This window comes from Halichondria panicea, chromosome 10, assembly GCF_963675165.1.
Source record: "Halichondria panicea chromosome 10, odHalPani1.1, whole genome shotgun sequence".
NCBI classification, from domain to species: domain Eukaryota; kingdom Metazoa; phylum Porifera; class Demospongiae; order Suberitida; family Halichondriidae; genus Halichondria; species Halichondria panicea.
In genome coordinates this window covers 6593077-6615020 of record NC_087386.1, presented here as the reverse complement: position 1 = coordinate 6615020, position 21944 = coordinate 6593077, and the positions used below count along the sequence as shown (strand labels likewise).

General features: G+C 42.6%; 4 protein-coding genes across 8 annotated transcripts; 1 reads left to right on the top strand and 3 right to left on the bottom strand.

Annotated features, from left to right (window-relative positions):
* On the top strand, positions 1-9381 carry LOC135342610 (uncharacterized). Of its 2 annotated transcripts, XM_064539391.1 has the most exons (17): positions 48-140; positions 832-849; positions 1354-1493; positions 1694-1798; positions 1945-2038; positions 2089-2625; positions 2920-3068; positions 3717-3816; positions 4141-4313; positions 4365-4535; positions 4585-4752; positions 4931-5044; positions 5365-5534; positions 5798-5977; positions 6075-6200; positions 6634-6695; positions 9121-9381. In XM_064539391.1, the coding sequence occupies exons 3-17, from the start codon at positions 1377-1379 to the stop codon at positions 9192-9194; spliced, it is 2340 nt and encodes a 779-aa protein (XP_064395461.1). In that variant the 5' UTR covers positions 48-140; positions 832-849; positions 1354-1376; the 3' UTR covers positions 9195-9381. The 2 variants fall into 2 exon arrangements, with proteins under 2 accessions (XP_064395460.1, XP_064395461.1); XM_064539390.1 differs by lacking the exon at positions 832-849 and having other exon boundaries at positions 1-140.
* Positions 9366-21677, bottom strand: LOC135342646 (uncharacterized). Of its 2 annotated transcripts, XM_064539439.1 has the most exons (6): positions 21322-21677; positions 20844-21266; positions 20682-20759; positions 20151-20498; positions 19876-20088; positions 18272-18600 (listed from the first exon to the last, which is right to left on the bottom strand). In XM_064539439.1, exons 1-6 carry the CDS (start codon positions 21494-21496, stop codon positions 18275-18277), a joined length of 1563 nt encoding a protein of 520 aa, XP_064395509.1. In that variant the 5' UTR covers positions 21497-21677; the 3' UTR covers positions 18272-18274. The 2 variants fall into 2 exon arrangements, with proteins under 2 accessions (XP_064395507.1, XP_064395509.1); XM_064539437.1 differs by lacking the exons at positions 18272-18600; positions 19876-20088; positions 20151-20498; positions 20682-20759 and adding exons at positions 9366-10620; positions 11051-11110; positions 11193-11578 and having other exon boundaries at positions 21236-21266.
* LOC135342701 (uncharacterized) lies at positions 12164-16361 on the bottom strand. Of its 3 annotated transcripts, none has more exons than XM_064539512.1 (6): positions 16142-16361; positions 15922-16029; positions 15633-15722; positions 15392-15456; positions 12853-13198; positions 12164-12797 (listed from the first exon to the last, which is right to left on the bottom strand). In XM_064539512.1, the coding sequence occupies exons 1-6, from the start codon at positions 16359-16361 to the stop codon at positions 12358-12360; spliced, it is 1269 nt and encodes a 422-aa protein (XP_064395582.1). In that variant the 3' UTR covers positions 12164-12357. The 3 variants fall into 3 exon arrangements, with proteins under 3 accessions (XP_064395582.1, XP_064395583.1, XP_064395584.1); XM_064539513.1 differs by having other exon boundaries at positions 12853-13195; XM_064539514.1 differs by having other exon boundaries at positions 15922-16011.
* On the bottom strand, positions 16271-18003 carry LOC135342665 (uncharacterized). The gene is made up of 2 exons (XM_064539465.1): positions 16466-18003; positions 16271-16410 (listed from the first exon to the last, which is right to left on the bottom strand). The coding sequence occupies exons 1-2, from the start codon at positions 17996-17998 to the stop codon at positions 16381-16383; spliced, it is 1563 nt and encodes a 520-aa protein (XP_064395535.1). The 5' UTR covers positions 17999-18003; the 3' UTR covers positions 16271-16380.
* Positions 21678-21944: the final 267 nt, after the last annotated feature.

Here is a 21944-nt window from a genome sequence, read left to right as displayed (position 1 = left end):
TGCGTGGGTGTAGGTGAGGGGCGTGGCGGCTGGAGTGCTAGATCAGCATAGCTAGCTAGCCCAGCAAAGAGCTGTTCTCTCTGTTGTTACTGTACGTCCACCTGTCTCTGCTGTCTGTGTACCCAGTCTCTAATACTGAGGTGAGTTATACTAGCAAACACATACTATCCATGCTGCTAGACCTGAGGCATAATCGTCGTGGAATGTGCTAGTTAATTTTTAGTAAAGACCCCTCTAGTTTCCCAGGCCCCAGGTTATGGCCGGCCAGTATTGTGAGTAACTGAGACTTTAGTAACTGTACTAGCTAGCTGCGTTAATAGATAGAGACCTTGTGTGTTGTACCCCTCTGTGTGTGTGTGCTGCCGTAGCTACCTGGCAGTGAGCAGTGTCGGGGCTTTGTAGTGTCTGCATGAAGCCATTAAAGGCGTGCTAACATTTGCCCTTGTTAATTACCGTATAGCGCGAAATTTTCGAGGGGCTTAATTTTCGCGGATTTCGTGGGTTAGAATCCTACACGAAAATTAAGTCCACGAAAATTGAATTACCTGCTATAGCATGCATAGATTTAAAGGCGTGGCTTCCGGTAAGCAGTCATTCCGCGAACATTGTGCAACGAAATAGCTTTTAGAGGCTAATCCACGAAATATAAGTGCCTCGAAAATTTCGCGCTATACGGTATACCGAGCTTGGGGGAATATTCTGTACTCTCTATATTTATAGTATTGTGATTTTAGTCTACTCTGATCTTATGAGCCTGTGTTGGTTACGTGTTGCTATAGCTAGATTACACACGCACTGATTGGAAACACACACACACACTGTTTACTGTAGGGATGTCACCAGGTGGTGGTGGGTCTCATACACACACTCGGGGGAAACTTGACCTAGCTCTGCTAAATTGACTGCATAGCATCAATCTACACACATAGCATTCTCACTAACACAAGCCCTAGTTAGCGATGGAAGCCATCCAATGCTCATAATTATGGTGGTGATAAGGCTTCACTCCACACACCCACACCCACACGCACACACACGCACGCACACACACACGCACACACACACACACACACACACGCGCACACACACACACACACACACACACACACACACACACACACACACACACACACACACACACGCACACACACACACGCTATTATACTATACTGGTGGGAGTGTACGTTGCATAGTACTATATTACATAAAAACATATTTTGTTGGTATTTCAACCATCTCAGTGTGTGCATGTTCGTGTATCCTACCATATCGCAACTATGTATATTGTTGTTTTAATAATATGCCATGATAATATCCTGTTATATAATTATACACGCATGCATGTGTATACAGTTTAACCCTTGAGTGACTGGATAATGGACGAGGAAAGTGTAGAGGTAACGGCTAGGAAACTGCTGAATCAGCTTTCAGAGCTGTTCAAAACCCATCCTCGTGAGAATCAGTGGACCAAGGAATGTCAACCAATGGCCAAGGTACGCCATCACTATGGCAGTACAGTCACTTGTGTGCTGTCCCAAATCACGAGGGCTGAGGTACTCATGCACATTACCTAACTGGTTTATATCCCCCACTTATAACTAGAGCTAGTCATTTGTATCAATACCGGGAAATAATATAGTGCCTGTGGGTATGTTTTCCTGGAGTTCATAGGTCAATTACCGCCCCCCTCCAGGAGCCCCGCCTACTAACGAAGGAACTAGTGATAAGGATCACTAGGACAGCAGAGCAACTGATGAGGACAGAGCCTAACATACTCACATTAGCACACAATACAGTGGTGAGTGGTTGTACTACTTGTGAAAACAGTCACTCCATTGTAGCATGTCATTTACAATACATTGTGAAAAGCCTTGCTTAATTTTCTTCACACACCCACACTCCCACACCCTCACTCCACACACTCCACACATTCCACACACTCAGTTGATTGGTGACATCCACGGACAGTGCTGTGACTTGTACAACGTGTTCGAGCATACCAACAGTCGTCACATGATCTGCGAACAACCATCACCAGGTAAACACCAATCCCGTACACACGCTCCACTTTATACACTCCTCACACAGAGACCTCCCCGCCCCCGGATCCAGTCCCACCAGCTGGCGTAGGGGACGCTAACGAATTTCCAGATGAAGCCATAGAGTCACCGCCTCCGAGCAGAACACGCTCGAACTGCCTTGTCAGCAAGAGTAGAATATCGAAATCGGAGGAACCAAAGATCGACAGAGAGACCTCTCCGAGTAAGGGGGCGGATCCTGACAAACTACCTAATTTAATGCTCAAGCTAGGACAAGACTCCGCCCACAATTACCTGTTCCTAGGCGACTATGTTGACAGGGGAAGTTATTCGTGCGAATGCATCGTGTATTTGATGGCCCTAAAGGTCGTGTACCCTCACCGTGTGTACATGATACGTGGTAACCACGAGTCACGCTCCATGACCTCACGGGAGTATCTGGACGGTCCGAGCTTCAAGACAGAGTGTGGGGTTAAAGTTGGAGACGAGGTCTATGAATGGTTTATGAAGGCGTTTGATGCTCTACCTATCGGAGCAGTGCTGGAGACAGGTCTGGGGCGGTGGTTCTGTTGTCACGGTGGACTGGGTATGTATGTCATGTATGTAGCGCGAAATTTTCGAGGCACTTAAGTTTCGTGGAATGCCCTCTAAAAGCATTTTTTAGTCAAATGACGTTGTTATAACGAAGTATTTCGTGGACCTAATTTTTATGGAGGATTGCTAACCCAGGAGTGCCTCGAAAATTTCGCACTAGTACAATTTTCTATACAATAATTATTGTATTGTATAATTAACAGTAAATGTGCGAATATTGTTAAATTATTCCTTAATTGGAGAAGCTAAGCATAATGGTTCAATATTACTCTGTGATTGTCCCCAGGTCCCAAGGTAACAACTCTTGAAGTATTGTCAAAGTTGGATCGTTTTGTAGAGCCTCCTCTGACTGGACCATTCTGTGACCTCCTGTGGGCAGACCCTCTCCTGGAGGAGGTGCTGGGATACCGGCTCTCTGACAGAGACTATGCTGACGTAAGTGTAGAAGTAGGTCTGATGGGAAGTCATGGCTCGCTCTAAATTAAGATTTGAGTATACGATCTGAATGGGCTCCTTCTAAGCTTTCATAAAATCATAAAATCGTTGAATTTGGACCATCAGAACTCTCTAGTTACAGAGCCATTCAAAAGAAGTGGGTGTGTACCTACACGTAGCATTAAAAAAGCATCTTTTGAACGGCCATAACTTTAGTTCTGATGATCCAATGTCAACATTTTTATTATATTCTGAAAGCTTAGAAAGATACCTTTCAAATGACGTATTTAAATCCAACATTTTGTCGGGACCATAATTTGTCATTTTTCGGCCTTGGACCATGGGCTATTATTTATTATTCATGGTATCGCCAAATTGGCAAATATTTTTTTCTTTCAAATATGAACTTTGATGACACCATTTGAAAGGTCTCTTTCTAAGCTTTCAGAAAATCATAAAATCATTGAAATTGAATCGACAGAATTCAAGTTTATGGCAGCTGAGGAGTCCCCGAACCATCATAATAATAATATTCTTTGGGAGGTAGTTTATCTTTCAACCACCAAAACTTGAACTGTTGATACAAAATTAGAAAGAGATCTTCGTCGGGGCCATAGTTCATAGCGACTGTATTCTGCTCCCCCACAGTTTCTTGAACTGGACTACCTGCCAAACCCTCCACGAGGATGCTCTCATCTCTTTGGTTACGCATCTGTCACACAGTTCCTGGAGAAGAACAACCTCATGGGTAACTAACCACTGCCCACACACACACACCACACACACACACACACACACACACACACACACACCCACCCACACCCACCCACACACCCACACACACACACCACACATACACACACACCCACACACACACCCACACCCACACCCAACCGTGCACAAAGTGATCGCTATTTTTCAATCCTCAATCTATTCAATACTTATGTATACATGTAGTAAACCAGGCCTATAGATGAAGGTAGAGTTAGTACCAACCACCACTGACCTAGTGGGCACATCACTGCATTGACATAATGTGTATGTACCATATTATTTATTTATTCTCTCTCAGGCATGATCCGAGCCCACCAGTGTAAGGAAGAGGGGGTGGGGTTTGCCTACACTGACAATCGTGTGGACACGTTCACATTTCCCTATGTAACTACTCTGTTCTCGGCTGCTAACTATTGTGGTTCCCATGGCAACAAGGCCGCACTCTTAGTATTCTACGAGGACGATATTCAGGTTTATAATTTGATTAATCGTGTTGCTATGGTGATTAGCCCCTCTCCTCAGGTTGTCAAGATCACGCAGGCCGGAGAGGTGACAATAGAACAGGCACCTTATCACAAGCCGTCAGAAGAGATTAAAGTCCAAGAAGAAGAAGGCAACAAAGAGCAGCAAGAAGTAGAACATATCCCAAAAGAAGTGATTGAACAGAAAAGTGCTTCACTAGAACCAGAAAAGGTAAGTATTGGAATAGATTGTGGATTTTATTGCTATAGCCTTATTACAGGAAACTGCAGCCATAGAGACCACACCCACACCTCCTGAGACTACACCTACACATCCTGAAACCACACACCCTGCGATCACACCCACAGTAGTCCCGGCGAGCATGCCCACACCTGAGAGTATAAGGAAGAAGAGACGAAAAGGCGTAGTGCTCAATACACAATCAGAGGTACGTGTAGGTGTGTGTTGGACCCCCAGCAACATGCAGTTTAATATGAAAGAATGGCACACACCCACACACATCCACATCCACACCCACACACATCCACATCCACACCCACACACACCCACACCCATACACACACACACACACACACACACACACACACACACACACACACACACAGCCGGTGGTGGTGGGGGAGGATGATGGTGAGGATGATGGTGAGGATGTTGCTGCCAAGCTCCTGGAGACAACCAAACGACTACCAAAGAGATCTCAGACTGTCAACTATGGTCAGGTGAGACATGTACTGCTATAGCTACTTTTGAGGAGTCATAACTTTATTGACCATGCAACTATGCCTTCTGTAGCTCTTTGATAGCTTACGTGCTTACAAAGTGGATCAGTTATTTGTTTCAGCTCTGAATACCCATTGACAGAAGCTTATGCAGCTCATTAAAGAACCCTACAGTAGTTGCGGTAGCTCTCACCATATTTCTTGACAATACCAAAGGCTTCCTAATGCCCCCCCCTACTATTGACCCCCCCCTATTATTGACCCCCCCCTACTAATGCCCCCCCTACTAATGCCCCCCTACTAATGACCCCTCCCTGCAGGCCTACACTCACGGCTCTGGTGAGCTGCGGAGACAGAGTCTAGTGAACCTACGACAGGGTTACACAGGAGAGGGGGGCAGTCGCCGCTTCAAGGCCGCTCTGAGAAGAGACTCTGTCAACGAGGTCCACCCTGGCTGGGAGAGTATACGCAAACTCAGCAAAGTAGTCGGGTAAGAGTTATTTTAGCAATAGCCACTGGTTTTTGTTGTCGAAATAGGCTGTGTTTTGCCCCACCCAGAACTTTGATCTTAGCATAATTATCATGCTACAAATACCATACTTCAGTTTTGATATTGATTGCTTTTTAGAAAAGTTATGGCCTCCCGAAAATAGCTTGCCAAATTGTTGTATATTAAACACTTAGTACAGTGCAGACAATGATCGAGGTTAATATAACGTGATTGTGATACCTACAAACTGTACTTTTGTGCAGGAGACTGCAAATAATTCGACGAACTTCCGGAGAAAATTCAGTCAAGGATAACCCACCCCTCCTGGAGTCTGAGTGTGCCAGCGTCATCGAGGAGGAGGCACCAAAGAAGGAAGAAGATGCAGCCCCGGCCGAGATGCCAGTCGAGAGAAGAAAGAAAAAGCTCATACCCTCCTTGTCACAGTAAGAGCTATAATCGAGGGTAGACTTTTCAAAGTGGTGGCTATTTTTCGATCCTCTATCTTATGTAATTACTCTTAACCCACCCCCTCAACCACAGGAGCCTATTGCAGCGACTGGACGACGGCGATAGTCAACAGCTGAGACTTGTGTTTGACTCTATAGACAAGGACAGCGATGGAACACTTAGTTACAAGGAGCTGGAAGAGTTTGCAGTGGAGCTGAGGTGAGTTAATAGCTGTGTAGCTAGCTATACAAGTGCACCACACCTATAGCGTTAAATAGAGCATCTTTGAACAGCCATAACTTTAGTTCCATTGATCCAATAACGTTAATTTTATGATTTTATGAAAGCTTAGAGAGAGGAGGCCGTTCAGAATCAAAAGTAATCAAAAGTCTATTTTGGGCCTGTTTTTGACAAAGTCTTTTTCCAAAAATAAAAAAACAGATTTGGGATCTGAGCATACTATCTGAAAGAGCTCCTTCTAATCTTCAGAAAATCAGAATTTAGACCATCAGAACTCTAGTTACAGAGCCAACTCTAAACTAAAGAGGGACCGTATTAGTGTGTGTTGACCTGAACATCAAGGAATGATTAGCATGTGTACATTTTGTTGGTGTACGTGTGATTAGTGTCGTTATTTGTTGCCTCTCTCCAGGAGCTCTCAGTCGGACGTGGTCTCCTCTGAGGTCAGCAAACTCATCTCAGACATGGACAAAGGTACTAGCTGGGGTTACTGATTTCTCCGAGAAGCATACGCAGCTATTTTGGTAGCTATCTTTGATGGTTGATAACTTGAGTTAAGATTGTCTTATTACTAGATGGCCATTTGAAAAACCTCATGTATTTAAATTAAGTGGCTATTGCTTTCATGACAAAATGTATAGGTTATTGCTTTGACCGTTTATACAGTGTATGTAGTGGTACTCATACTTTCAGTGTGTGTGTGTGTGTGTGTGTGTGTGTGTGTGTGTGTGTGTGTGTGTGTGTGTGTGTTTTGAGGTTTCAAAATAAAATTATAAGAAAATAATAAGTAACTTTTGGGTGGAATTGTGTCCACTGCTCATATTACTAGCTCAAACGGGATGCTCGCTTAATTTAATTTTAAATCATATTGACATCTGATGCTAATTAAGTGTATTTACGACAAGGATTTACCAGAAACAAAAAACAAAAAAATTAGACAGCACAAAACCATACAGATATAGAAAAAGCAAACAGATGCTCGGCCTTGAGAGCCGAGAATGATGGGTTAAAGAGTCTTTAACGGTGCACCAACCCTCCCCATTCATCTGTTGCAATTGCATTCAGAACTAAATAATGATTGTAAGCTATTCATTTGGGGCCATGCTGATTGTAAGCTATATTCACATTGGAGGTAATGCTGACATAAAATATAGAACTTATCTTAGACTTGATATTGGCTGCTGTAATACTTCAACTTAGCTTGCATGGCTATGTACTTGTGTAAACTAAATCTGACCTTGAGGGAGGCTTATCTTATAAGTAGCGATGTCAGACCGATTTTCATTTTTGCTATTTCTAACTCCTATGTATTACTATCTCTTTTGAACACTCTAGGCAAACCAGAAAAACTTTACTGCACTCGATTTGGTCAAGCGAATGCAGAGATACAGCGTTTTGAAGAACACTAGTCAGGGAAAAATTCGTACAAAAATTTACCGCATTTTAATGTACTTGGGCGGGACTAATGAAATTTGTTGTTAATACCGGAAATGATCTTAAAGTTAGCATATCTGCTGAACCGCTTGGTCTATTCTCTTTTAAAAACGTATGAAATGGACACTCAGGACTCGGGAGTTAACATCGTAACAATTTAATATCTATTATGAAGTTTATAATGTTTTTGTAATGTATCTTTATGATGTCCCTATAATAGTGTGATGTCTCCTGCTTCAGAGATGGATTTAAAGTAACCATGCTATCTTTTCTTTCGTACAGTATATTGTATCATGTTTCAGAACTCTCATCAATGTCCACCTTACGCTTGTATCTGTTTCTTGATCTTTAAAAGCAACTTTTCTGTCAATTTCATTTGGTCTAAATAATTCGTTTTAGTGTGATGTAGATTTAAGGCCATACAACTATAAATTTATGATACAACTCTGTTGACAGCTTCTAATTAATACAGTAGATTACTCTTGTCTTGTTTCGTGTGCAAATTGAATTAGTTCTTGCAATTTAATAGTTTTGGTAGATTACATTGTTGTCCCTGGAATTCTCTCCAATTTTTCTTGTTTCTTTTCAACAGAGGCTTTCAGAGTGCTTCAATAATTACTTTCAGTAACTTCTAAGAACTTCTAAGAAATAAATACATCTATTGGTACACTTGGCTTGATTTTACTGCATTTCTATTCTCAGCTCCACCCATCTATCCATGCAATATGTGATTCCGCAAGAAATAAAAGCTTATTGTAGCAACTTTTTGCATAATCTAGAGAGAGTTAGAGATGAAAGACATAGTCACTTGTGTTTTTGTTCATTTTCATGTTTGGTTGACAAAATGATGATCACCTTTGAGAAAAAATCACACACAGAACAAGTATCAAATGCTAAAATCATAAAAAACTGTTATAAAAATCAAATTTTACGCTATTTTTTACCCCTGGGAACAGCTGTTGTTTGCTAGACTCTTCCAGGGCTTGCGGAAAGCCCTTCTTGTTCACTCACTTTCTGGTCCCGTTTCTTACCATTGAATTACTGTACGAAAATACGCCCACGCACTACTTCCGGTCTGACATCTCTATTATAAGGCTGTATTGTCTGGGCCAGGTGGTTTTGTGGTGATAGTATCTGATAATGGGGATGGGTCTATGTGGTTCCTCTAGGTGGCAAGCACAAAACAATTATTAACCTCTAAATAGAGATGAGTGTGTGTGTGTGTGTGTGTGTGTGTGTGTGTGTGTGTGTGTGTGTGTGTGTGTGTGTGTGTGTGTGTGTGTGTGTGTGTGTGTGTGTGTGTGTGTGTGTGTGTGTGTGTGTGTGTGTGTGTGTGTGTGTGTGTGTGTGTGTGTGTGTGTGTGTGTGTGTGTGTGTGTGTGTGTGTGTGTGTGTGTGTGTGTGTGTGTGTGTGTGTGTGTGTGTGTGTGCAGTATTAACCCTTTCATCCCCGCCCCCCTTACAGATAACGACGGGTGTGTGAGCTTCTCAGAGTTCACCAAGTACATGGCCACCCTCTCCCTCATAGAGGCCTCGTGAGGGAAACCCCCTGATTAAGCTCATAATTAAACTAAACCTTGAACTCATCATTATATATACTCTATTTTCTGTGTATTTTTATACCCAACGTTTGTAGCAAATGCTATTTATAGTTCAGCCAATTATTTTTTATTGCACAATAAATGTTATAATAATAATTATTAATTATTAATGTTATTATTGACAATTGCTCATTACAATATTGACAACTGAAAGTACGTACATTATTTATACACGACGAAAATATTCATTGACAATTATTTTAATGGTTAGTTTGTTCAATGTTTCTCCATGAAAGTTCTGCATATCTCCATGGTAACTCTACTGCTCAGCACAGTGTAAGAGGATCTCGTCTCCTCCGGGCACTCCTTGTTGACCACGCCCACAGTGGCCAGGAATGGGGTTTCCCCAGGAAGCTTGCTCCGACATAGCTCATAGAACTGGTGGGTGTGTCCATCGTCACTCACATAGGTGGTGTGCAGACTGGTGTCCAATGGTTGAGGAGGGTTCGTGTCAATGCAGTTCATTAGCGGCTCTTTGGGGCGAACGCTGTGTCTTCTGGTGAAGCGTTTGCTCCATTCTGTAGATCGTGTGAATTTAGTTTGTATGGTTTTCTTGGCTATTTCTGTGGTGGGGGGATCGAGGTCAATTTGAGGGAACTGTGTACGAACGCCGTTAACAATAATGACATCACTGCCACCGTCTAACGCCCTCACATCCACACCCTCACACATTCCACTCATCACAGCGATAGACGGACGGGGGCACTCCTGAAATGCAGCCGTCATGGCCTCAGTCACATGACCACTTCTCTCGGCCGTGGGGAACACTAGGCACACTTCAATATCGTCAACACAATCAAAAATGTCCAAACTATCGTCCAAATCAGAATCTTCAACTGGAATCCATTTCACGAAAACAGACGCTCTCCTCACAATGTACTTGCTTTTTGGTCCCATTTTCCCGGGGAATTCTGGAAATTTGGCTGCATTGTATTCCTCCAACGTGTGTACAACAGCTGCTGCCAGTGTGGGGCTTGAGGCAAACCAGAGAATGCGATGGTTGACTGGCTGGAGGGTGTAGGCAATGGAGGAGTACTTGTCCTCGAAGGATTTGAGACATCGGACAAACTCGTGCAGTGCATGGGGTCCTCGTCTGAACAGCTGATCCAGAATATGTCCAGTTTGTTCTAAATCTGTAGGCCTGGCGAGGATGGTCTGCTGGTCTAGTTGAGTGAATACGCCTTGTTTTCTGAGCTGTAGGATCACTTGAGAAGGGTCCAATAATCCGCAGAGAACCTCACGACATTTATCTATGAGATATTTATGTTTCTGTAGGAGAGAGTCTGGTCCAGCCTCATCAGAGCTGTCCTCATCTGTGGAGGTGTCAGCTGCTTGTAAAGAACTCATCTCAGCCTCTTCAATCCCTGTAGCAAATTATGTCAGTCAACCTACCACATGACATCATAATACATTATCAAAACTACAGGGGGAATTCCCATCAAGTGGACAAACTACCGTATAGCAGGTTATTTTTCATATGGTCCAAATTTCGTATTTTTCGTAACACAAAAAATTATTGTACGAAAAAGGTTCTACCTTCTCTTTTACTCCTGGTTTTCTACGTCCACCATTCTGAGCTATACGAGTGTATATGTAATTAGAATACGAAATATTAAACTTGTGGTTCGTACGAAAATTTGCATCAACGAAAATTACCTGCTATACGGTATATAGACCTAGATATCTATGAAATAAAGGAAATGCAATGAAAATAAATACAAAAGATACAAAATTTGCTAACACATGCACTGCAGTGGTCCAGGAGGTTGCATAGTTACTTCTTTCACGTCTTACCAGCCTGGTTGGTGGGTGAGTCTGGATCTACGGCAACGGGTGATAAAAGTCCCACAGCTCCTGTGAATGGAAACTGTAATTGTAGGACTGGGGGTAACACTATTTGTCGGACTGGGGGTAACACTATTTGTTACTGACTGACCTTTGATACCTTGGACCAGTCTTGTTAGTTGATTCTCTGTGTTTCCTGCCACTAGAGAGACATCCTGAACGTCTCTCACCACCTCCATCACAGGAGCACCTCCAGGCACATCTCTCCAACTATCCTCACACACCACTGGGAATATACACTTGCCAAGAGCTTTTGCTTCGAACAGCTCTCCATTGCAGTACACGGACCTCACGTAGCGTTTACTGAGCACAACAACAAAGGCTTTGCAGGTTTTGATGGCGGAGGCAATCTCAATTGGCCATTTGTCCCCAGGCCGAATGCTATGTTGGTCCACAAACACGCTGAGGCCTTCTTGTTTCAGTCGCAACATAAGAATGTCCACTGTGTGCATGGTGTCAGCCTCACGGCTGTGGCTGTGGCTGATGAAAACGTGGTATTTTGATGCCAGGAAATCTAGGAAAATTAAACTCATAATGATCATCACCATAATAGTCTTCATGAGCTTCTCAGCACCGTCTTCAGCACTGATGATTGCCTGGCATTGTTCGTCAGTCAGTGCTCCACTCTGACGTAAGTGTTTAGCTACCTCATTGACGCACGTAGAGAGCTTCTTGGTTAGATCCACTCTGCAGCTACAGATGGCTTTGTATTCAGCAGTATAGGCAGTATAGGTAGTCATCTACAAGTGAGCCAAGTTAAGGGGGGGATATTAAAATGTGTAATGCTGACTATAATAATACAGCATGTTTTCAACGTACCTTATAACCTATTGATACCACGCACAATAAAGCGCCTTGGCCTCGGTATAGCAGGAGCCAGAGCAGCACACAATATACGTACTCGTACTTGAACTCGGCAAATGAAGTTTGTTGAGCTCAGCTGGGAAAACCCCTAGATCTAGACCTACATGCCCCACCCCTGTATTTCCACCACCCCCATATATTGATGACACCATGCAGCATGCACCAGGGCACTGTACCAAGAGTATACACTTAACTTGACATGTTGCAATTGCCTAAACACATAATTATATAGATAGGGGCAGGAGATGATGCACTCCTGATAAGGGTAAGATACAAAAAATAGGAAATGTACAAAATGTATACAAAATGTATAAATAATACAGCAGTTTGGTATTAAACAAAACAATAGATCTATACCTATAAAGAGTGTAACGGTGCAGTTAGTTCAGGTACTACGCACTGACTGACGTTTTGATACTTTGCACCAGTTTTTTCAGTTGTGTCTCGCTGTCTTCTGCCACTAGAGAGACATACTGAACCTCTTGTACCACCTCCATCACAGGAGCACCTCCAGGCACATCTCTCCAACCATCCTCACACACCACTGGAAACATACGCTTGCGAAGAGCTTCTGCTTCGTACAACTCTCCATTGCAGTAGACAGACCTCATGTAGCGTTTAGTGAGCACACAGATAAAGGCTTTGCAAGTTTTGATAGCGGAGGCAATCTCAGATCGCCATCTGTCCCCAGGACGAACTCTATCTCTGTCTACAAACACGGTGAGGCCTTCTTGTTCCAGTGGAGGACGCAAAAGAGTGTCTACTGTGCGCATAGTTCCAACCTCACGGCTGTAGCTGATGAAGACGTCATATTCCTGAGATGCCACGAAACCTGTGAACATGGGAAAATTCAATGATCACCATTAATAACTATTTATATCACATACTTGGTGGAACTGTGAGCAATTCTCTATAGAACTCTTTTCGTTTCTCTTCAATCACATCCTTGACAAATGTAAGGAAGTGTTTGTTCCCACTGTTTTTTATTGCTGTCACTAAGTCGGAAAAAGCATCCAATGTGGTGTCTGGCTCTTTGACGTCGACAATGATCATATCCATGAGCTTCTCAGCACCGTCTTCATGATGGATGATTGTCTGGCATTGTCTGTCAGTCAGTGCTCCACTCTGACGTAAGTGTTTAGCTACATCTTGGATGCATGCAGAGAGCTTATCTGTCAGCACCACTCTGCAGCTACAGATGGCTTTGTATTCAGGGGTACCAGTAGTCATCTGCTGTGAGGGGGGATATTGAAATGTGTAATGCTGACTCTGTGCACTTCAACACACCTTAGCTAACACACAAAGCTAATTATATTGAAGATTCTTGCATTGGTTCTTGCCTGTGGCTTTCAACAAGCTGAGCTCAGCAGGGAAAAACCCCTATACATGCCCACTTCCACCCCCATCCCACAATGCATTGTACAGAGACATATTACTGATATACTATAATGAACTCTTGATTAAAGATACAAGGGTAATTTCCAAACAACAAAACTGGCATGTACATTCAATATCTAACTGACAGAAGAAATTAGGGCTCCACATTGTCAAATAATCCAGAATTAGATCATAATTATTGCTTGATTTCTAGAGGCAGCTTTGCCCAAGCTTTCCCTTCCATGCATGCAGGCAGCGGATTTAGCACCATGGCAGCTGTCTGTAGCTCCGTCTGTGTGCATGTGTTTGATTGAAGGGTATATATAATTATAACAAAATAAGGTGTAGGGGTGGGCAAAGATTGTCAATCGTAGCAAAAATGATTTTCAGTGCATGGCTTTCTAACTCAATAAGGTAAGGTTTGGTATTATTCAAATGTACATGTGCAAACAAATACTCACCTTTCATATGTAAGTACTCAAACTTGGTCAGCAATTCTCTTTCTTTAGTTCTAGCTAGCTACTAACATATCTAGAACCTGAAGGGCCCTGCTTGAGTGTTGCTGGTGAGAGCTTCAGATTTTCAAATACTTAATCATAGCTAGGAGGCAACCAGATATCATAATTTGCTCGCCATGCATAGGTTAATTCCATCGCACCTACCCTGATATACATTGTCAAAACAGGATAAGTGTTTTTATAGGATTTCCTGAGATTCGACTTGTTGAGCAACGTACAGTATACAACTAGTGTTCAAGCTGGCGCTGTGCTAATGCCTCTCGCCATGATTTACTTTCGCTCAAAAGTATAGAAGAGGAAGTATAGAAGAGGAAAAAGTGTATAAAATAATTTGTCTAAAACTGACTTGCACCTATTCAATTGTATAATTATGGTATCATTGTTGTGTTTTGTGGCTGCTTATACCAGGACCTCAAGGATCTAGGAAGCAACAAAGAAGAAGATTTTGTTTTCAATTAATTATAAGCGGAAGTGCATAATTTTACTAATTATTTCATAAAGTTAGCTTATCTATATAAAGTCACTGAGTGAGAAGAAAAGACTTAATCTAAGAAGAAAAGACTTCTGTACATGCATATTGTTATCTATATTGTTATATAGTAGTGTTTTGTGACTTACCAGGCCCTCAAGAAAAATATGATTCTGCCAGGAGGATCTGGATCTGGATCTTGGATATCACATGGGCGCATGCGCATTACATCCACAGGAATAATTAAAGGGTGTGTCCAAAGAGATCAATTTCACAAATGGCTACTGCTAGCTAGCTGTTTTAACAGGTATTTTCTGAGTCTTGTAGCTAACAAAAAGCTAGCGCTTTAGTGCAAGGCTAACTCATATGTTGAATAGAAAGTTTGTGCGGACAGATGATGCTATGAAAGATTCTGAAGAGACTGCAACAGCCTTCAATGTGAGTCAAACTAGCCATAACTCGAGAAAGAAGCTTTATAGTTTGCTAATCCACGAATCAAAATCCAAGAGAAGGTGGCTAGAAGCCTATAGAAGCTGTTAGTTTTCGTCTCATTGCAACCGTTGAGCATTTACAGCTGGAACAGACACACACACAGACAGACACACACACAGTCAGCTTTACCGTATCCCTTGTGCGGCTACGCCTCGAGGCATAATGAGAGGTGCAATAACACACTCTTGTTGCAGGTTGACCTCAAAGATCCGGTGTGCCAATATATATACCATATTGGACAGTGAATGGTGCTGAGTGCCGCGGCTACGTCACTATACACTGAGCCAATATATCTCATGTGCATGGCACTCGTGGCGGTGTCACAACTAAGTCTATTACTTGCATGATCATATCCCAACATTAGAGAACGCTAATAAAAATTTACTTTAACGCAAACTGGGAGAAACTCCCACGCACTGGTATTTCACATGCAAAGCTATTGGTGGGTGTGGTTTCCTTATTACCTATATTACAATTCTTCTGAGGCCAAATAGCGAAACTTTTCACTTACGAACATTTCCAGCTATAGTTATATATAATTATAATGATTAGGACACCAAACAACACCACCTTGGGACCCTGTGTAGTTTGCACTGGTAGCATTCTCTTCTGACCAGCTACTCCTGAGCATTCTCCTATAGCAATGAGCCACTCACTAATGAAGATGTAATGCGATAATAAGCTGATCTAAGTGATCCCCTACCAAGAACAATAGAAAAGGGTCACTAGAAAACTAGGGGTTAGACACATACACAGTGAATAGTAAACGCCAGGTAAGGTTTGTCAATAATCAGAACACTGAACAACACACCTTGAGAAGATATTGACTGTGTGCGTTTTGCACTGGATGTCTCCCCAGCTGACAATTTTCTCTTCTGACCAGCTACTCCTGCGCATTCTCCTTATATAGTAACAAGATGTAATGCGATAATAAGCTGATCAAAGTGATCCCCTACAAGGAACAATAGTCACTAAAGTAGAAAGCTAGGGTTTATACACACACAGTGAATAGTAAGACTCTAGGAATAGGGTACAAACTTGGTATGGTTTGGTTCCATTCAAATACTGCTAAAGATCATGGAGGGCACCTAACAACACACCTTGAGGAGATATTGACCGTGTGTGTTTTGCACTGGACGTCTCCCCAGCTGACAGTCTTCTCTTCTGTCCAGCTGCTCCTGAGTATTCTCCTAGCAATGATTCACTCACTGATGAATATGTAATGCGAAAATTTAAGCGTTATAGTTATAATTAATATACGTAAGTGATTGGTAAGAAGCAAAGAAGCAGAAGGTCGACACATGTACGTACTGAACTTACTGAGCGTATCTTCGTAGAGAGCTCTGTAGACAGTGAGGACCACTACCATTTTCCCAGCCTTCATCTCCTTCACCTCACACTGGTAGTAGCCCAGGTCCTCCTCACGCACACTCTTGAAGGTCAGAATGTTGGGCTTGCAGTCATCAGCTGGAGGTTGTGTGTCGTCAATTCCCACTTTGCTCCAATTGAAAGAGAATCTCTCCAGAGACTGTCCCTTCATGAACTTGAGAACTCCCAAGCTAGCACTCTGACCAATGCATGGAGACAGTCTGCACAAATATGAAAAGAAATGAAACACAAAACATTTAAATATAAATAACCTACCTGACCCAACCAAGCTTGTTGGTCTTTCGTTGGTGTCACTGGATTCCTACCACAAAGAAAGAAATCTTCAGTAAAAACACACAAATTATCTCGGCTGGACTGGTGACCAGGGCAGGGACATTGGAACGCAATTTGAGGAACCAAGTGTGGGTAAAGGCTTTTGAGAGTGTAGTGCATCACTGAGAAAACATAAGTGCAAAGGTCATGAAGAGACATGCGGCCATTAGGATGGCGAACAACTTGAATTTCGTAGCATCGATCGTGGGCTAGTAAGGTCACCTTGTTTGATCTATCGATGAAAAAAGATACACAATTTCGCTTGACACCATCTTCCACTAACTCCCACGTAAATCTGAGAATTCCATGAGGGCCTTGGGAAACTAGTCGAGTGATCAGACCACAAAAAGTTCCGGTTGGAATGTAACCACAGCTAAATGTGATGAGCAGTGGCTCTGGGTTGTTGGCATCTGGTGGAGGTGGGTTGGTCAGCTCCTCTTGTGAAGCACACTCTAAGATAGCCGGCATAAAATAGGTGATTCGACACTTGCTTGGGTCATTAACATCTTTGTGAACGACTTCAGAGAGAAGGTTTAGATGTTGAAGAAGCGATATAAGATTCTTGGCTGGGATAAGTTCATTATTTCCTGACTTTTTGCAATACATTTCGATAGTTTCAGCTGAATATTGCCCCTTTCTAAACAGTTTTTTTTCATCCTCAGTGAAAGCACCTCCAAAACGAAGCACACACAAAGAAGGAAGAATCAGCTCACTGATGCTATCGAATAGTACTTGAAGGGAGCAGATTACATGATTCTTGAGCCAGTTTTTCTTATCATTCAAAACACTTGTGTAATGCATGACAGTGCCAACGCAGTCATGAAGATACCGCAGACAAAATTTCGTTTCATTTTCATCCATTTCAAGTTTCTTTCCTAACTCTAAACAATCTTCAATATTAGCAATCTTGTATTCCCTTCGGAGAATGAGTCCAAATAAAAGCCATTTTGGTCTAATCGGTAACGAAGCATTCTCGAAGCGTGTTTGAAAGATTTCACTTAACACTTTACGAAGTGGGCCTATGTCCGACTGCTCAGTTCCATGGTGGTTGTCTACGGTAAATAGATTTGAATCAGTAGCGTCAGGACTAATCATTATTTTATCAAACTGTTCTTTTACAATGTCATTTAAATCTTCGCTTTTTTTCTTGATTTCCTTCTCTGGGTCCTTCAGCTTATCTTTGTCAGTGCCTATCAGCGCAGCCAAGGGACTAACTTGTTGGAATAATTCAAGCTTCTCGCTAAATCCATCAACTTTATCGGTCTTGAATGAACAGGTCACTTGAGGGATACTATGTATGCTACTGATGGAAGAAAGGATTTGAGACACTGTTTCTTTGACTGTATGTATAGCGTCATAGGGAGTGATTTTTTTGCCTTTGCGACTAAAATGGATTTTGTACGGCTCGTTTAGCTCTTTGCTCAAGTCTAAGAAGACGAGATACATGGCCGGACCAGTGCTCAAGGCTGGGAGCATTTCTAAAAAGCCTGGCTGACCTCCAATATCTAAAAATGTGCCCAAAGCCTTGAAAAGGGTAGAATAGTCTCCACTTTTGATCAATTTTTGGAATCGACTGATACAATCATTAATTCTTTGATTTTTGCAAGTCTTTGTTTCTCCATCTGAAGTATCGAGTTTATCAACTTGTGAAACAACGTTCTCTACAGAAATGAGCTTGTGGGATTCATCTTGTTGAAATGTGACTGTTCTCTGGAAGGTTCGGGTGGAGTAGTGTGTTCTTCACTTAGTTGTTCACTGAGGGGTGTGTTCAGCGGTCCACACAAATAGTTGAACAAAAGCTTCATTGTCGACGTTATTGGAAGATAGCCACTCTGCTGTGTCGTCACCAACAAAAGCAAACGCTTGAATACAGTTAGCGAGTAGCGTACTTTGAATGTTTGATTTGTCTCCTGCTGAATGAATATTCTCAAATGTTTTTAGGAGACGGCTTAGAGTGGTCGTCTTGCCCACATTAGGTGGGCCAACAAGATACAGTTTCAAGTAGCGAAGGTCGATGGTGCCAGCAGCTGTCATTAAATCCTTGAGTATCTCGAGATATCGCTGCTGCTCTTTAGCAACTATGAAAAAAAATTAATGCAATGAATGTGCGCTGTCAGGGTGTCATACAGGGGGGAGGAAAGGGGGGATACCCCCCAGCTCCAGTTTCCCCCCCCATTTTTTGCATTCAGGTACTAGTTGTATGACTGAGTGTCCTATTATAACAGGGTATTGACCCTTTTTTTTAGCAAAATGTTCTGGTTACTTTTCTTATTTCCTCCTCTACTTTAAAATCCTGTATGATACCCTGGCTATGCCAGGAGCAAAATACAGAAGGAGCGTCTAACTGTGCATGGGTTCGGAAATCGCATCTCGTGTGTTTTCCTAAACGCCGCATTGCCTTATATGAAAAGTGTGAAAGTACTGTGTACATAGATTACAGACTGCGGTCAGCCTGTGAATATCATTATAAACAGATTTTGTATGTAGTGCAGCAGCAGGAGAGCTAGGTTGAGCCAGAAAGAGCTAAAATGAATAGCTAGGTCTTTGATGAATGTTGGTATACATCATGGAAGAGACTGTCATTGGTGAGGTATAGAAAATTCTAAAAGAGGAGCATATCAATTACTTTGTGAAGAGAAAGTTTGCTAGACCTAGACTAACACATACTAGGCGTTTTGTTTTTGCAGTAGGGAGTCTTACTGGGGTTCTTAGAAGAGAGATCTAGAGCCTTACTACCAGGCCTATAGCTAGCTAGCTAGCTGTAGTTTTCATTTTTATTGACCTATGCTTGCATGGTAAAAGTGCACCTTCAGCTCAACTAGCACTCGCCCACAGATGATTATCACCCACTTAGCGGTTTTGCATATAAGGGCAAACTTGCACGAGATGCGATTCCCGAGGTAAGACGCTCCTTCGGTAATGTGTTCCTGGCTATGCTAATATGTTTTGCTTTGCTCAAAAGTATAGAAGAGGCAATTCCATGCGCAGAAAAAAGAGTGTATCTGCAATAGCTAGGTTAAAGTTCGCAATGGCTGCTGCAACTTCTGGCAGTACAGTTTGCAGCTCTTTTCTGACTCTTGTAGCTAAAATTATAGTTTGTAAATCCACGAATCAAAACCCTACACACACAAAATTGTTTGAGGTTATTTTCGTGGAAGTGCCTCTAAAAGCATTATTTTTGTTGATTTTGGCCAAATGATGTAGCTAAGTGGACCTAATTTTTGTGGAGAGTTTCTCTATAAACAGCGAAAATTAAGTGTCTTGGAAATTAAATTTCGCGCTATACGGTACTTGAATTAAGTGAATGGCATACAACCCTCAGGCAATTTAGACATGGAACACTAGATACGTACTTTCTTGTAGCCTTGTCTTGAGATTCCCTGCGTCCTCAATGTATCCTTTCTCAGCAAGCAATGGTTGAGCTTCTTCAAGAGTGAGGCCTTGACCAGTAGCAATGATGTCATCAATGTTCACTCCTGTTCCCTCGATCAGCTTCTGTAGAGCATCAATCTCATCTTGTGTTAGAGGTGTGCGCTCTGACAGTTGTGTAGCGGCTTTGTTCACCACTGTACAGAGTAAATAATTATTATTATTATACATGTTACATATAGTGTTATAGTTTGCTAACATTGCCGTTGGTCCAGGAATTCGCACAGTCCAAGAGCTATCTTCCCTTTCTTCAGCCTCAACACAATATCCAGTAGTGCCCCATACGTTGCATGCCAAGGTTGGTGGGACTTCCACGTTGATAAAGCAGTGTTCATTCCAACCTGGGTGCCATTGAGCAGAGCACTAGCACGTACGTCACTCTTTTCACCATCTGTTAACCAGAACTGATCTAAATAAGGCTCCACTTTGTCAAATAATCCAGCGACCAATATTAGATCATATTGCCTGATTTCTAGAGACAGCTTTGGCGCAAGCTTTTCCTTCCAGGCAGCTACTAACGATTGTTTCCTCTCTGGTGTAGCTCCGTCTGTGTGTATGTATGCGTGTGTGTGTATGTATGTGTGTGTGTGGGTGTGGTGTGCGTGTAGTGTGTGTGTGTGTGTGTGTGTGTGTGTGTGTGTGTGTGGGTGTAGTGTGTGTGTGTGTGTGTGCGTGTGGGTGTAGTGTGTAGGGGGGTAAAGGTTTGAACACTATAGTGAGCACATCTCACCAGCATGATCGGTGGGTAGATTAGGTGGATCTGGAGCTATGGCAACGGGTGATAAAGGTGATAATGATGCCACAGCTCCTGCAAAACGAAATACTGCTTAGTAACAGTATACTTCAATTAAGATGGTGGCACACTAATTTCTGAGATTCATTACTGACTGACCTTTGATACTATGGACCAGTCTTGTTAGTTGCTTCTCCTTATTTCCTGTCACTGGAGACACATCCTGAAAGACCTTCAACACCTCAATCACAGGAGTACCTCCAGGTACATCTCCCCAACCATCCTCGCACACCACTGGGAACATGCACTTGCCAAGAGCTTCTGCTTTGAACAGCTCTCCATTGCAGTACACGGACCTCACGTAGCGTTTACTGAACACAACGACAAAGGCATTGCAGGTTTTGATGGCGGAGGCAATCTCAAATGGCCATTTGTCCCCAGGCCAAATGCTACGTTGGTCCACAAACACGCGGAGGCGTTCTTGTTTCAGTCGCAACATAAGAATGTCCACTGTGTGCATGGTGTCAGCCTCACAGCTGTGGCTGTGGCTGATGAAAACGTGGTATTTTGATGCCAGGAAATCTAGGAAAATTAAACTCATAATGATCATCACCATTACGTAACCATCATTACATACCGTGCGGCACTTGGAGAAATTTCTCCCTGTAGATTTCCCTTTGTTTAGCTTCAATTTTGTCTTTGACAAATTCTTGAAAGAATCTGTTTCCACCTCTTTTCAATGCTGTTACTAAGTAGGCAAAAGAATCCAGTGTGCTGACTGGGTCTTCGATGAAAACAATAATAATCTTCATGAGCTTCTCAGCACCGTCTTCAGCACTGATGATAGTCTGGCATTGGTCGTCAGTCAGTACTTCATTCTGACGTAAAAGTATTTAGCTACCTCATTGACACACGTAGAGAGCTTCTTGGTTAGATCCACTCTGCAGCTACAGATGGCTTTGTATTCAGCAGTATAGGTAGTCATCTACAAGTGAGCCAAGTTAAGGGGGGATATTGAAATGTGTAATGCTGACTATAATAATACAGCATGTTTTCAACGTACCTTATAACCTATTGATACCACGCACAATAAAGCTTTTATGCGCCTTGCATTGGCCTCGGTATAGCAGGAGCCAGAGCAGCACACAATATACGTACTTGTACTCGAACTCAGCATGCACATGAAGTTTGAGCTCAGCTGTGGGAAAACCTAGATCTACATGCCCCACCCCTGTATTTCCACCACCCCCATGATGACAC

Coding starts and splice junctions, on each gene's coding strand:
- LOC135342610 (XM_064539390.1), top strand. CDS start 1,377: ATGGACGAGGAAAGTGTAGAGGTAACGGCTAGGAAACTGCTGAATCAG. Junction 1,494..1,693: donor AATGTCAACCAATGGCCAAG/GTACGCCATCAC, acceptor GCCCCCCTCCAG/GAGCCCCGCCTACTAACGAA. Junction 4,314..4,364: donor TCTACGAGGACGATATTCAG/GTTTATAATTTG, acceptor CCCTCTCCTCAG/GTTGTCAAGATCACGCAGGC.
- LOC135342701 (XM_064539512.1), bottom strand. CDS start 16,361: ATGAAGGGACAGTCTCTGGAGAGATTCTCTTTCAATTGGAGCAAAGTG. Junction 16,030..16,141: donor TCTCTACGAAGATACGCTCA/GTAAGTTCAGTA, acceptor CATATTCATCAG/TGAGTGAATCATTGCTAGGA. Junction 15,723..15,921: donor ACGGTCAATATCTCCTCAAG/GTGTGTTGTTAG, acceptor TTACTATATAAG/GAGAATGCGCAGGAGTAGCT.
- LOC135342665 (XM_064539465.1), bottom strand. CDS start 17,998: ATGCTCCCAGCCTTGAGCACTGGTCCGGCCATGTATCTCGTCTTCTTA. Junction 16,411..16,465: donor AACAAGCTTGGTTGGGTCAG/GTAGGTTATTTA, acceptor ATATTTGTGCAG/ACTGTCTCCATGCATTGGTC.
- LOC135342646 (XM_064539437.1), bottom strand. CDS start 21,496: ATGAAGATTATTATTGTTTTCATCGAAGACCCAGTCAGCACACTGGAT. Junction 11,579..21,235: donor TCAAAATACCACGTTTTCAT/CAGCCACAGCCA, acceptor TTTCATCAGCCA/CAGCCACAGCCGTGAGGCTG. Junction 10,621..11,050: donor CTCACCCACCAACCAGGCTG/GTAAGACGTGAA, acceptor AATTTGCTACAG/GGATTGAAGAGGCTGAGATG.